Raw genomic sequence first — 12,743 nt, forward strand, 5'->3', positions numbered from 1 at the left:
CAATGTCCATATATGTCTTGATGATACTCAGAAACATGTATCTACCACATCAAAATCTTCACATTTTACATTGTTCTTAAGATAATTCCTAAAATAATCACATAAGGTTCACATATGGGAAAGTTAACAATATCAATTGTAATTTAATATACCTTTGCCTTAAAAATATGTACCGCGATGGTAATGACTTAGAGTTGTGGTAATAAATAAAGGTTAAATAAATATACTTTTAAATGACAGTGTGGTGGAAATTACATTTCATATAAAACTGATGAAAAATACCATTAAATATTTGAATGTCACAGTTGTACATGTTTAATTTTATTGAAGATATAGAACAGACCATTCGTTCCAAATCATCCCAAAGGTGTTCGATGGGGTTGAGGTCAGGGTATTGTGCAGGCCAGTCAAGTTCTTACACACCGATCTCAACAAACCATTTCTGTATGGACCTCGCTTTGTGAACGGGGGCATTGTCATGCTGAAACAGGAAAGGGCCTTCACCAAAAATGTTGCCACAAAGTTTAAAGCACAGAATTGTCGAGAATGTTATTGTACGCTGTAGCTTTAAGATTTCCCTTCACTGAAACTAAGGGGCCTAGCCCAAACCATGAAAAACAGCCTCAGACCCTTATTCCTCCACCACCAAACTTCACAGTTGGCACTCTACATTGGGGCAGATTTCTTTCATCGGACTGTCAAATGGTGAAGCATGATTCATCTCTCCAGAGAACGCATTTTCACTGCCCCAGAGTCCAATGGCAGCGAGCTTTACACCACTCCAGCCAACACTTGGTATTGCAAATGGTGATCTTATGCTTGCTACATGCTTCAGCACTCGGAGATCCCATTCTGTGAGCGTGTGTGGCCTACCTCTTCGCAGCTGAGCCATTGTTGCTCCTAGACATTTCCACTTCATAATAACAGCACGTACAGTTGACCGGGGCAGCTCTAGCAGGGCAGAAATTTGACAAACTGACTTGTTGGAAAATGTGGCACCCTATGACAGTGCTAAGTTGAAGGTCACTGAGCTCCTCATTACGGGCCATTCTACTGCCAATGCTTGTCTATGGAGATTGCATGGCTGTGTGTTCGATTTTCTACACTTTTTAGCAACGGGTGTTGCTGAAATTGCCGAATCCCCACAGCATGATGCTGTCACCAGCATGCTTTGCCGTAGGGATGGTGCCAGGTTTCCTCCAGATGTGACACTTGACCTTCAGGCCAAAGAGTTAAATCTTGGTTTCATCAGACCAGAGAATCTTGTTTCTCAGGGTCTGAGTCTTTAGGTGCCTTTTGGCAAACTCCAAGCGGGTTGTCATGTGCCTTTTACTGAGGAGTGGCTGCAGAGATGGTTGTCCTTCTGGAAGGTTCTCCCATCTCCACAGAGGAACTCTAGAGCTCTGTCAGAGTGACCAATCGGGTTCTTGGTCACCTCCCTGACCAAGGCCCTTCTCCCCTGATTGCTCAGTTTGGCCAGGCGGCCAGCTCTAGAAAGAGTCTTGGTGGTTCCAAACGTTTTCCATTTAAGAATGATTGAGGCTACTGTGTTCTTGTGGACCATCAATGATGCAGAAATGTTTTGGTACCCTTCCCCAGACCTGTGCCTCAACACAAATCTGTCTCAGCACTCGACAGACAATTCCTTCAACCTCACGGCTTGGTTTTTGCTGACATGCACTGTCAACTGTGGGATATAGACACACGTGTGTACCTTTCCAAATCATGTCCAATCAATTGAATTGACCACAGGTGGACTCCAAGTTGTAGGAACGTCTCAAGGATGATCAATGGAAACAGGATGCACCTGAGCTTAATTTCAAGTCTCATAGCAAAGGGTCTGAATACTTACATAAATAAGGTATTTCTGTTTTTAATTTATTTGCTAAAATGTCTAAACCTGTTTTTCACTTTGTCATTGTGGGGTATTGTGTGTAGATTGCTGAGATTTAAAAAAAAAATCAATTTTAGAAGGCTGTAACGTAACAAAATGTGGAAAAAGTAAAGGGGTCAGAATACTTTCCGAAGGCACTGTATATAGTTTCCATTTATTTAACTCTTTTTTTAAACAGGTGCATGAAATATTTTCTAATTATCAAGACCTTTGTAAGTGTAATGCATAGTAGAATGTCAAACGCCGGGGTGTGAGACAGGACAAAACAGTGAATTCCAGACATGAAACGCTTTATAAAATAGAAAAGAATATTGAAAGCTGAAATAAAAAGTTTAGGTTATAATCTCTGGATGTGAAGAATTTTTTTTTCTAAATTAACATTTTATCTTAATCTAACCCTGGGACACAAAAAGGCCAGTATTTGCAAAATCACCCATATATGCATACAGGCTACAGAAAAATAGTTGAAATATTTAATTAATCATGAAAGTTTTAGAAATAACGTTTAATAAAACAGATCTAAACTTTACACATTTTGTTCACAAAATATATAAACTCTTACATGTTCAGCATATTCATGTATTTCACTTTGTATAGACCTAATAGTACCACTTCCACCTTGTAACAGTGATATTGCAGTCAAATGTGTAAAAGGGCTGAACGTAAAATGTCTTATGTAAAATACTGTAGTCTACCTACTGTGTATGTGTAACAATCTGTCTTATGTAAAATACTGTAGTCTACCTACTGTGTATGTGTAACAATCTGTCTTATGTAAAATACTGTAGTCTACCTACTGTGTATGTGTAACAATCTGTCTTATGTAAAATACTGTAGTCTACCTACTGTGTATGTGTAACAATCTGTCTTATGTAAAATACTGTAGTCTACCTACTGTGTATGTGTAACAATCTGTCTTATGTAAAATACTGTAGTCTACCTACTGTGTATGTGTAACAATCTTGAACAAGTCTATTTTAAAGAAGATATACATCAACAAGACAAACCTGGATAAAGAAAGGCTCAATAGAATTTCCATTTTGTTGTGGTTTCCAAGTGTGTCTAAACAGTGTTGCTCCTTCTACAAACTGAAAAACAACGTGTTCCCTCCCTCAGTCAGGCTAAAATTATTAACATACTAAAGCTGTAATATAATCTCTCAATCAAGCAAAGAAAATAGCCAGAAAATGAATAGATAAACAATAGAAAACAGGGGCCTTTGCTGTTTAGCAAGACAGACCGAAATAGTTCCAGTAAGACTGTACATAATGTATGACCTAACAATCTGTCTTACGGAACATATAGGCACACATTCTATGAAACAGAAGCTATAGATAGCTAAGCACATAAAACATCCAACTCCACATCGGCCTCTGTGTTTCTACTGAAAGGGAGTGGGCGGCAGATAACCTAGAGGTTAAGTACGTTCGGACAGTAACCGATAGCTACCTGGTTCGAGTCCCGAGCTGACTAGGTGAAAAATCTGTTCACATGCCCTTGAGCAAGGCACTTGACCATAATTGCTCCTGTAAGTCGCTCTGGATAAGAGCGTCTGCTAAATGGCTAAAATGTAAAGGAATTGTGACCTGTTGCTCATCACCATGTTGGTTCATCTTAACTGTCTAGTGTCGTCGTCTTCCCCCGGTCACCTCCTACCTCTTTTCTCCTTCATCTGCACTGATATGACAACACTGGACAGGTGAAAGCCATAATGCCTATTAGGAACTTGCTTTTACCTGTCCAGATGTTTCTAGTCAGTGAATATGGAAGGAGACCAGGAGAAGTGTCCCTTCACCCTATATCCTCTATTGCTGCTCTAAGTTTATCCTCAGGCTATAACCATAACAAATTTTTTAGGGTTGAAATAATATGTTCAGCAGTGTTTCATTCTTTTGAGGGTCTCTACCTGGGGCGTATCACTAGGAAGCAAACAGACCGAAACAGGGAGGAACTTGTCCACTAAGAAACTTGTTTTTGCTGCAAAATGTTTTGATATGGTCTGCAATGCACTAATGAATACACCACTGTTCTGTGATCAGAGCCACTCAGTTCAATTACTTCATATGCCTGGGGTTGCTGCTGCTGAACAGGCTGATCCCAGATCCCGTCCGGACGCCCACCCCTTTTCCCACCCCTGGCTGCTGCAGAACCTTGTCCAGCGTAGTCTTCTTGATGGCTGCAGGAGAGATCTTCTCCTGGTCAGCCAAGAACTGGAGCTCCCTGATTGAAAGAAACAAAGAAAGAAAATAAATGTACATTACCTTTTACTCTTAACAGAGGCTGTTATCTCAAGTGACCTCAAGTGAAATATTCACACACTGACACTCCCGTTTGAGCCACATTATTTAAAAGAGATGGGACTTTGCTCATGGAGTGTGTCTACTATCTGTCAGTTACAAAAGGTTCAGACATATGCATCTAGCACCCTCTGCTGTCTAAACAATAGCATCCAGCCATACAACAGAGCACTATGACACAGACATTAAACACAAACATTCAAATTATTATTATACAAAACATATAGGTCTGGTTTCCTGAACCCAGATTTAGATCAGTCCTGGACTAAAAGCACACTCAATGGAGAATCTCCAATAAAAGTGCTTGTAGGCTGATTGAATCTGGGTTCGGGAAACCCGACCCATAGCGTAACTGCCATCAGTGCTACATCAGTATTATGTGGTTATATCAAAAAGCCACATTTTGTTAAATACTATGTCCAGATGGCCTCACTATGGCCTCACCATACCACCAGACATGGCTTATCCACAAAGATCCAACATATTGAATGTTGCAGATAGAAATGTAACACGGACTTGACATAGTTCTTTATTCTTCACGACAGGGGATCATGTCTTCTCTGCCACACAGATTTCTATCTGCACATTCCGGTTTGATTTCCAGGACACAGACTTAGCCTAGTCCTTGACTAAAAAGCATTTTCTATGGAGATTTTCCATTGGAAGTGCTTTTTAGTCCAGGAAACTGTCCCTCTGTAAAGTGGTGCCCAGCCTACCTGGTCCTAATGCAGGAGGTCTCTACAGCGTTGATGAGCAGGGAGCGGAAGCCCCCACTCTCCATGACGTGCAGGGCGTGAATGGTGGCGCCGCCTGGGGAGCAAACGTTGTCCTTTAGCTGGCCAGGGTGCTGCTCCGAGTCCAACAGCATTTTGGCTGCTCCCTATGGGAAAGACGAAATAGAGACATAAACATACTGTGGTGAATTTGGGCGTAGCATCGACCGGGGAACTGGAACCCGGGTCCCTGTGAGCGACAGTAACACATCTTAACCGTTACACCAAGAGATCCGAACCCATTGACGAGGTTGCTAGGTATACCAAGGTTGCTTCAATACGGTACACTCTACAGTCAAGCAAACGTTTGCAAGGCTCATGGTTATAGATGTCAAATTTAAGAGAAGAATTCTCCACATTTTCGCTCAGATGCAATAGATTTCTTACAAAATGTTTCCAGATCAAAATCTGATGTATAATAAAAAAAAGAAAACATTCACAAGCAGTCCTGAAAAGAGATTTGACAGATTATATTCAGGGCTTGCCTGATTGCTAGTCTCTGTTCAGCGTTGACATTCCCCTCATTGTACTCTGTGTCATTTGCCAAAGATAGCTGTGGGAGTTATCGAATCAGGATCAAATCCTCAAGCTCATTAATGATAGAATGTTCATATTTGAAGAAAGACCAGTCTCTTTGGTACATGACACGGTGTACAAGGAGTATAATGTTACAGAGACTCGTACCAAGACTAATTCAGGACTAGACGTTCATAGAGAATGCATGTAGATGATGTTCTCACCAGCAGGGCCTGTGCTCCTAGCCGTATAGCCAGTCTCCTGGGCAGACCCATTTTCACTCCCCCGTCAGCAAGCGCTTCCACAGCTGTAAATGCCTATAGGGAGACAAAGACGAACACACACTTATCATATGCACACTCATCACATGTGTAAAACACAGTTCAAAATGGGCTCTGGAGATTATACAATAGAGAAGAGTTAACAGAAATGACTAGCCAGCCAGTAGTTTAAGCGGCATAGTAGGCGTTCTCCTAGGGGCAAGGCAAGGCCCAGTTCTTATAACTCATTATTTGCATGGATGATCATGAAAATAATGAGCTAAAATAGTTTTACAACCCAAAGGTATGGTTGTAGCCCACTGGGCTAGCCTAGGCATTAGCTTGTGGAGCTAGTCTTCTGGAGTCAGGAGAGGTCAGTCAGCCCACAAGCAGGGTTTACTGAACCAGCTCAGTTACAGTGGCAGACATGCAAAGCGCAACTCAAAAAGAGCACATCAGAGTTATCTTGTTGCAGGTGTGTGGGTATAATGTGGTATCTAAAAAGAAAGGAGAAACCTGCACACTACTCCTGCTCGTACTGTATCACTTTTAACCACAGTTTATTCAAGCATGTCGGCCTCTTGGCCGTCAGAGCCTTTGTGATAGTCAATGTAAAATACAAACTACAATAACGTAACCACTCACATAGGCGGGTCCACTGCCACTGAGTCCGGTGACGGCATCGATCAGGTCCTCCTCCACCTCCGTGCAGTAGCCCACACTGGCCATCAGCTGCTCCAGCAGCCTCCCGTCCTCTAGCTCGGCGTGGGTACCCGTGGCGTAGACCGTGGCTCCCTCCCGAACCACCACCGGGGTGTTGGTCATGCATCGCATCACCTTGGGGAACGGACGGTACTGGAGCAGCTTCTGCAAAAGGCAGGGGGAGAATAACACAGAAGTTAAGATTACTTGATAGAAACATGAGGAAAAGCTTCATGAAAACGGTCTCCGCAGTGAAACTTCCTTTTCGAATAAGTTTTTTATAAACTTGCAATGACTTGGATATGTGGTTGTGTGGGGGCCAACCCAGATACAAGTATGTGGACACCCCTTCAAATGAGTGAATTTGGCTATTTCAGCCACACCCGTTACTGACAGGTGTATAAAATCGAGCACACAGCCATGCAATCACCATAGAGTAACATTGGCAGTAGAATGGCGCGTACCGAAGAGGTCAGTCCTTTCCAACAAGTCAGTTCGTCAAATTTCTGCCCTCCTAGAGTTGCCCCGGTCAACTGTAAGTGCTGTTATTGTGAAGTGGAAATGTCTAGGAGCAACAACGGCTCAGCCGCAAAGTGGTAGGCCACACAAGCTCATAGAACGGGACCACCGAGTGCTGAAGCGAGTAGAGTGTAAAAGTCCTCTGTCGCAAAACTCACTAACGAGTTCCAAACTGCCTCTGGAAGAAACGTCAGCACAAGAACTGTTCAACGGGAGCTTCATGAAATGGGTTTCCATGGCCGAGCAGCCGCACACAAGCCTAAGATCACCGTGCGCAATGCCAAGCGTCGACTGGAGTGGTTTAAAGCTCGCCGCCATTGGACTCTGGAGCAGTGGAGACGCGTTCTCTGGAGTGATACATCACACTTCACCATCTGGCAGTCTGACGGACAAATCTGTGGGGGAAATCAACTCCATATTAATACTCATGATTTTGGAATGAGATGTTTGACGAGCAGGTGCCCACATACTTTTGGACATGTAGTGTATATCCTTACTCATCTTTGCTTACAATCATATCATAAATAACCTGCCTAATGACTCACAACTTCAACATGCTCTAAAAGTAGGCAAGTGTTTTCCATCATTCTGTGCCCCACATTACACAGGACACAGAATTCCCAGAGGCCTCATCTCGTGACAATCCAACCTTGAACGGTCTCAAACTGCTGAATCTCTCTCTATGTACCGAAAGTAGCAGATGTCTCACTGTTACCATGTTCAATTGAAAGTTGTATCAGGTTCATATCAACCAACGTCTGTAATGATGCATGTACATGTATACAGCATTCAGAATGACTATATAATGTTGACACTCAGAAGAATAATTTGCCTTTGAGCCATGCCTTTTCAGCCACCTTGCTATTGGCCTTTTTCACGTGACCACTTGTAACCCAAACCTTTTCAATGTCAACTTACTACTGCAGAATTACAGCTTACGGTTGTTTTTAACCTACCACTCGCACACTGACTGGAAACTGCTCTGGATAAGAGCGTCTGCTAACGGACTAAAATGTAATGTAAATGTCACTAAGACAAGGGTTAACCTCCCTGGGCAAGCGTCCCACCAAGTCAACAGCCAGTGGAATCGCGTGGCGCGAAATACAAATACCTCATAAATGCTATAACTTCAATTTCTCAAACATATGACTATTTTACACCATTTTAAAGACAAGACTCTCGTTAATCTAACCACATTGTTCGATTTCAAAAAGGCTTTACAGCGAAAGCAAAACATTAGATTACGTCAGGAGAGTACCCTGCCAAAAATAATCACGCAGCCATTTTCAAAGCAAGCCTATATGTCACAAAAAACAAAACCACAGCACTAACCTTTGATGATCTTCATCAGATGACACTCCTAGGACATTATGTTATACAATACATGCATGTTTTGTTCAATCAAGTTCATATTTATATCAAAAAACAGCTTTTTACATTAGCATGTGATGTTCAGAACTAGCATACCCACCGCAAACTTCCGGTGAATTTACTTAATTACTCACGATTTACGTTCACAAAATACATAATAATTTTAAGAATTATAGATACAGAACTCCTTTATGCAATCGCGGTGTCAGATTTTAAAATAGCTTTTCGGCGAAAGCACATTTTGCAATATTCTGAGTAGATAGCCCGGCCATCACGGCTAGCTAATTTGACAGCCACCAAGTTTGGCCCTCACCAAACTCAGATTTACTATAAGAAAAATTGGATTACCTTTGCTCTTCTTCGTCAGAATGCACTCCCAGGACTTCTACAACAAATGTTGTTTTGGTTCCAAATAATCCATAGTTATATTCAAATAGCTCCGTTTTGTCCATGCGTTCAGGTCAGTATCCGAAGGGTGACGCGTGAGCGCATTTCGTGACAAAACATTTCAAAATATTCCATTACCGTACTTCGAAGCATGTCAAACGCTGTTTAAAATCAATTTTTATGCGATTTTTCTCGTAAAATAGTGATAATATTCCAACCGGGTGACGTTGTATTCGTTCAAAGAGAGAAAGAAAAACATGGAGAATTCACATGAACGCGCATCTCCAGTGTCAATGTTCTCAGCCTGACCACTCACAAAATCTCCTGCTGTTTTTCGCCCAGAGACTGGAGAGACGTCATTCCACTTTCTGGCGCCTTCTGAGAGCCAATGGAAGCCTTAGAAAATGTCATGTTACAGCAGAGATGCTGTATTTTTGATAGAGATGCCACAGAAGGAGAACAAATTGTCAGACAGGGCACTTCCTGTATGGAATCTTCTCAGGTTTTGGCCTGCCATATGAGTTCTGTTATACTCACAGACACCATTCAAACAGTTTTAAAAACTTTAGAGTGTTTCCTATCCAAATCTACTAATTATATGCATATTCTCGTTTCTGGGCAAGAGTAGTAACCAGTTTAAATCGGGTACATTTTTTTATCCGGCCGTGCAAATACTGCCCCCTAGCCCCAACAGGTTTTAAGTTAACGACAAATACCACTGAGCAACGGAACTACGGTATGGAAGGTAGATTTTAGTTTAGAAGTAGTGTATTAGGCACATCCAGTAACTTGCAGGTGCAGCGTACAAAAGTAAAAGACAATATAGAAAGATATGATTCCCACAAACAGTTGAATTCTTCCCCAGTTTTATTGTGCAATGGTTTGAACCAAGACCTTTCCAGCATTACAAAAAACTTGGTTTTGCTGTTTTGTGGTCTGGTTCTCTCAAATATCACAGTATGAATCTATCCTGATTCTCTATTTGTCAGTCTCTTGTGAGAGAGCATGACTGTTCATCAGATTGCAGTGTGTGGCAGCTTTCCCAGTATCAGGACAGAGGGCTGAGGTAATTTCAGCGGAACAGAATGGAAGGGCGATTCATGTTGTAGCAGCCGGAAGTTGCTATGTCTTAGGGCTATGTGAGACCAGAGCATGGTAGTGACTGAGGGGGCAGGGAGAGAATCTCAATGGCATTTCATTGATTTCTTGCGTCCTCTCACCTCCTTCAATTGAGATTCTCCCAGGGAGAGGAGAGGGACTTCTGACCTCATCCAATGGGTTTTGAGGACGATGAGAGAGGAATCAAGGAAATGCAATTTAGATTCTCCCAGGGAGAGGGGATGTCAGTCTGTCTGTGATACAGAACTGGAAGCCTCAGGTTAGGCTATAACAGAGGGCTGTAGCTTCATTGACCTGACAGGATGGAACAAGTTATTTCAAAGCAGGATTCCACCAGAATGCTTTCACCTATCCAATCATATCAGGGGCTTGTTCAATAGGCACCAATTGTAAGAAAACCAGTGAGATACTTGTTCAATAAGAAATATACATTTCAGTTCTGTTACAAAATGTTCACAAAATGAACACGACCCAGATCCGTAGTTCAGTACTGAGGAGAAAGAAAGCAAGAGACAAAACACTAGCTAAAGTCAACTTTAATTGGATTTCACAGTATGAATCTATCCTGATTTTGTATTTTTGTCACTTCCGTTTTCTGTTGCAAAACATTTCTAAAGATCTGTAAATCAGTAGAGAGAGAAAGCTCTAGCTAAAGTCGACTTTCACTGGACTCCAAACTGACCTTCTCAATGGAGCTGATGGTGACACCAGCTGCACAGGACACAATGAGGTGGCGGTCCTCAATGTCCGGTCCGATCTCATCCAACACGAAGGGGATGATGTGTGGTTTGACAGCCAGAAACAGAACGTCACTCTTGTTCACCACCTCCTTGTTGCTGGTTATGAGATTGACACCCATTTTCTGTGTAGAAGAGCACAGCCATTGTGTTGATCGTTACCCCTCAGTATGATAGCATTTCTAAAATATAATTGAAATGAACAAATGTATTATTATGTGCCTTTCTCTCGCTCTGTCTTTCTTTCTCTATGTATCTCGCTTGTGTGTGTGGGATTTCATTTGAGTGTAGCCGATGTGAGATTGTTATAGATATGCTGTAACTGAGGAAACTTATTCACACAAACATCCAGCGCACCCCAATGACTGATCCATTCTACTCACCCGCAGTCCAGACACTGTGGGAAGATCTGTGTCTGGGGAGCTGGCAGTAATCCTCTGGGTGGCAATGACACCTGCAGGGATGGGAGAGGGGAAAATCAACTGGAATACCCTGTTGGCTGTGTTTTGTACACTGGTGGCCAGCCGTGGCTGTGTTTTTACTGGTGACCAGCCTTTGCCATGTTCTGGAAACTGGTATAATCTAAAAATGAAATATTTGTAAACAACTAAAACAAAAACTTGCAAATCAGGCATGAAAACGAACAAACTATAATAACCTTGGATCGGTGTGGTCAGACCAGCTTGACCAAGACCATGGTGGCCCAGCTTGGTCACCAGTGTCCAAAACACAGCGATGGCTGGTCACCAGTGTCCAAAACCATCTCTAGACCATGCTGGTAAACCAGCATAACCAGCTAGACCATGCCAGTCAGACCAGCTTGACCAGCACCAGACCAGCTAAACATTTGGGCTGGTCTATGCTGTTTTTTCAGCAGGGCATTGAAGCGGTTAACACAGAATACATTTCAATCATGAAATCACTATACATTAATTCAGAGGTTCAAACTTCATATATGACAATATAGAATGGCTCATGCTCCTCAAAACACAGCCAGCAGACCTGACCCTCTTGCTTACAACCTTAATAGGGTCGGACAGCATTCCTGTGTATATTAAGACACCGTGGAGCCACCTTGAGCTAGTACCTCAATCCAGAGATGAGAAATGCGCTGTCCTCCGAATTGTCCTGTTATCCCAACGGTTACACAGAGAAGATTGAACGACTGCTCATAGGAACATTCAGAGTAAAAACTCGTTTCTGGATTGAGGTATATTTTCCGAGCCATATCTCGCTCCAGCTCTGCAGTGTCTTAATATACACATGAATACTGTCCGACCTTAGTGCAGCTGTAAGCAAGTGGGTCGGATCTGCCAGGTACTAAAAGCAATGCTTAGATGGTTACCTGCAGCGCTGAATCCCTTCACCAAGGCATGGGCCAACTGACCCGCTCCGATGAACCCCACGCTCATTCTGAAGTTTATGTTGCTGTGAAGGCAAATCAAATCAAGTTGATTTATAAAGCCCTTCTTACATCAGCTGATATCTCAAAGTGTTGTACAGAAAGCCAGCCTAAAACCCCAAACAGAAAGCAATGCAGGTGTAGAAGGCAAAGGACACTGCTAATATCAAGAGACACACAGGTATATGCCATTCACATAGCCTGTCCACCCGCCTTGTGTAAACAACAAAGAGTATGTACCATTTACAGTAAACCGTAGTTACTTCCTGATAACAAATGGAATCACAACACATGCAGTTATGACACAGTTGAAGCAATGGCGACAGCTGCCTGCAACGAAGTAACGTTAGCCTAAATATCTGACAGACGAATCAAACTTACGGATGTTGCGACGATGTATAAATTGTTTCCTTTTCCAATGTTGCCGCCAAACATATAATTCAACAGAGTTACAGTTGTAACCGCGTTAACATGGCTTCCACCCCAAAAACCGACTATGATAATGACATGCAACGTGACCAATAGGTTGAGAGAGTTGCTAAACGTCTAACCAATAACGGTGGCAGCATTCATTTACTGCGCAGTTATGGGTGGGTTCTGTAAACTGTGTACAGCCAGTTGCATCAGCCTTGGAAGTAGAGTGGGCGTGGAGAAGAAACCTCCAGGTTACGTTCTAGATCATGCCCTTCTACTGGCGGAATCCGGAAGAGCATTCATTATTACAGTATAAAGTCGCTGTTCTTTTATTTACTGCCTTAACACTTCG

At 42.5% G+C, this 12,743-nt stretch overlaps 1 protein-coding gene across 1 annotated transcript; it reads right to left on the bottom strand.

The window, feature by feature from the left end:
• Nucleotides 1-2,027: 2,027 nt before the first annotated feature.
• LOC115207126 (pyrroline-5-carboxylate reductase 1, mitochondrial) lies at nt 2,028-12,485 on the bottom strand. Its single transcript, XM_029774116.1, has 8 exons — nt 12,359-12,485; nt 11,921-12,003; nt 10,959-11,029; nt 10,521-10,700; nt 6,386-6,607; nt 5,705-5,797; nt 4,908-5,071; nt 2,028-4,114 (listed from the first exon to the last, which is right to left on the bottom strand). The coding sequence occupies exons 2-8, from the start codon at nt 11,985-11,987 to the stop codon at nt 3,949-3,951; spliced, it is 963 nt and encodes a 320-aa protein (XP_029629976.1). The 5' UTR covers nt 11,988-12,003; nt 12,359-12,485; the 3' UTR covers nt 2,028-3,948.
• Between the last annotated feature and the right edge of the window lie 258 nt (nt 12,486-12,743).

The sequence above is a fragment of the Salmo trutta genome, chromosome 1 (assembly GCF_901001165.1).
Source record: "Salmo trutta chromosome 1, fSalTru1.1, whole genome shotgun sequence".
Lineage (NCBI taxonomy): Eukaryota > Metazoa > Chordata > Actinopteri > Salmoniformes > Salmonidae > Salmo > Salmo trutta.

Coding starts and splice junctions, on each gene's coding strand:
- LOC115207126 (XM_029774116.1), bottom strand. CDS start 11,987: ATGAGCGTGGGGTTCATCGGAGCGGGTCAGTTGGCCCATGCCTTGGTG. Junction 10,701..10,958: donor CCACAGTGTCTGGACTGCGG/GTGAGTAGAATG, acceptor TCTTCTACACAG/AAAATGGGTGTCAATCTCAT. Junction 6,608..10,520: donor CCATCAGCTCCATTGAGAAG/GTCAGTTTGGAG, acceptor TGCCTTTTGCAG/AAGCTGCTCCAGTACCGTCC.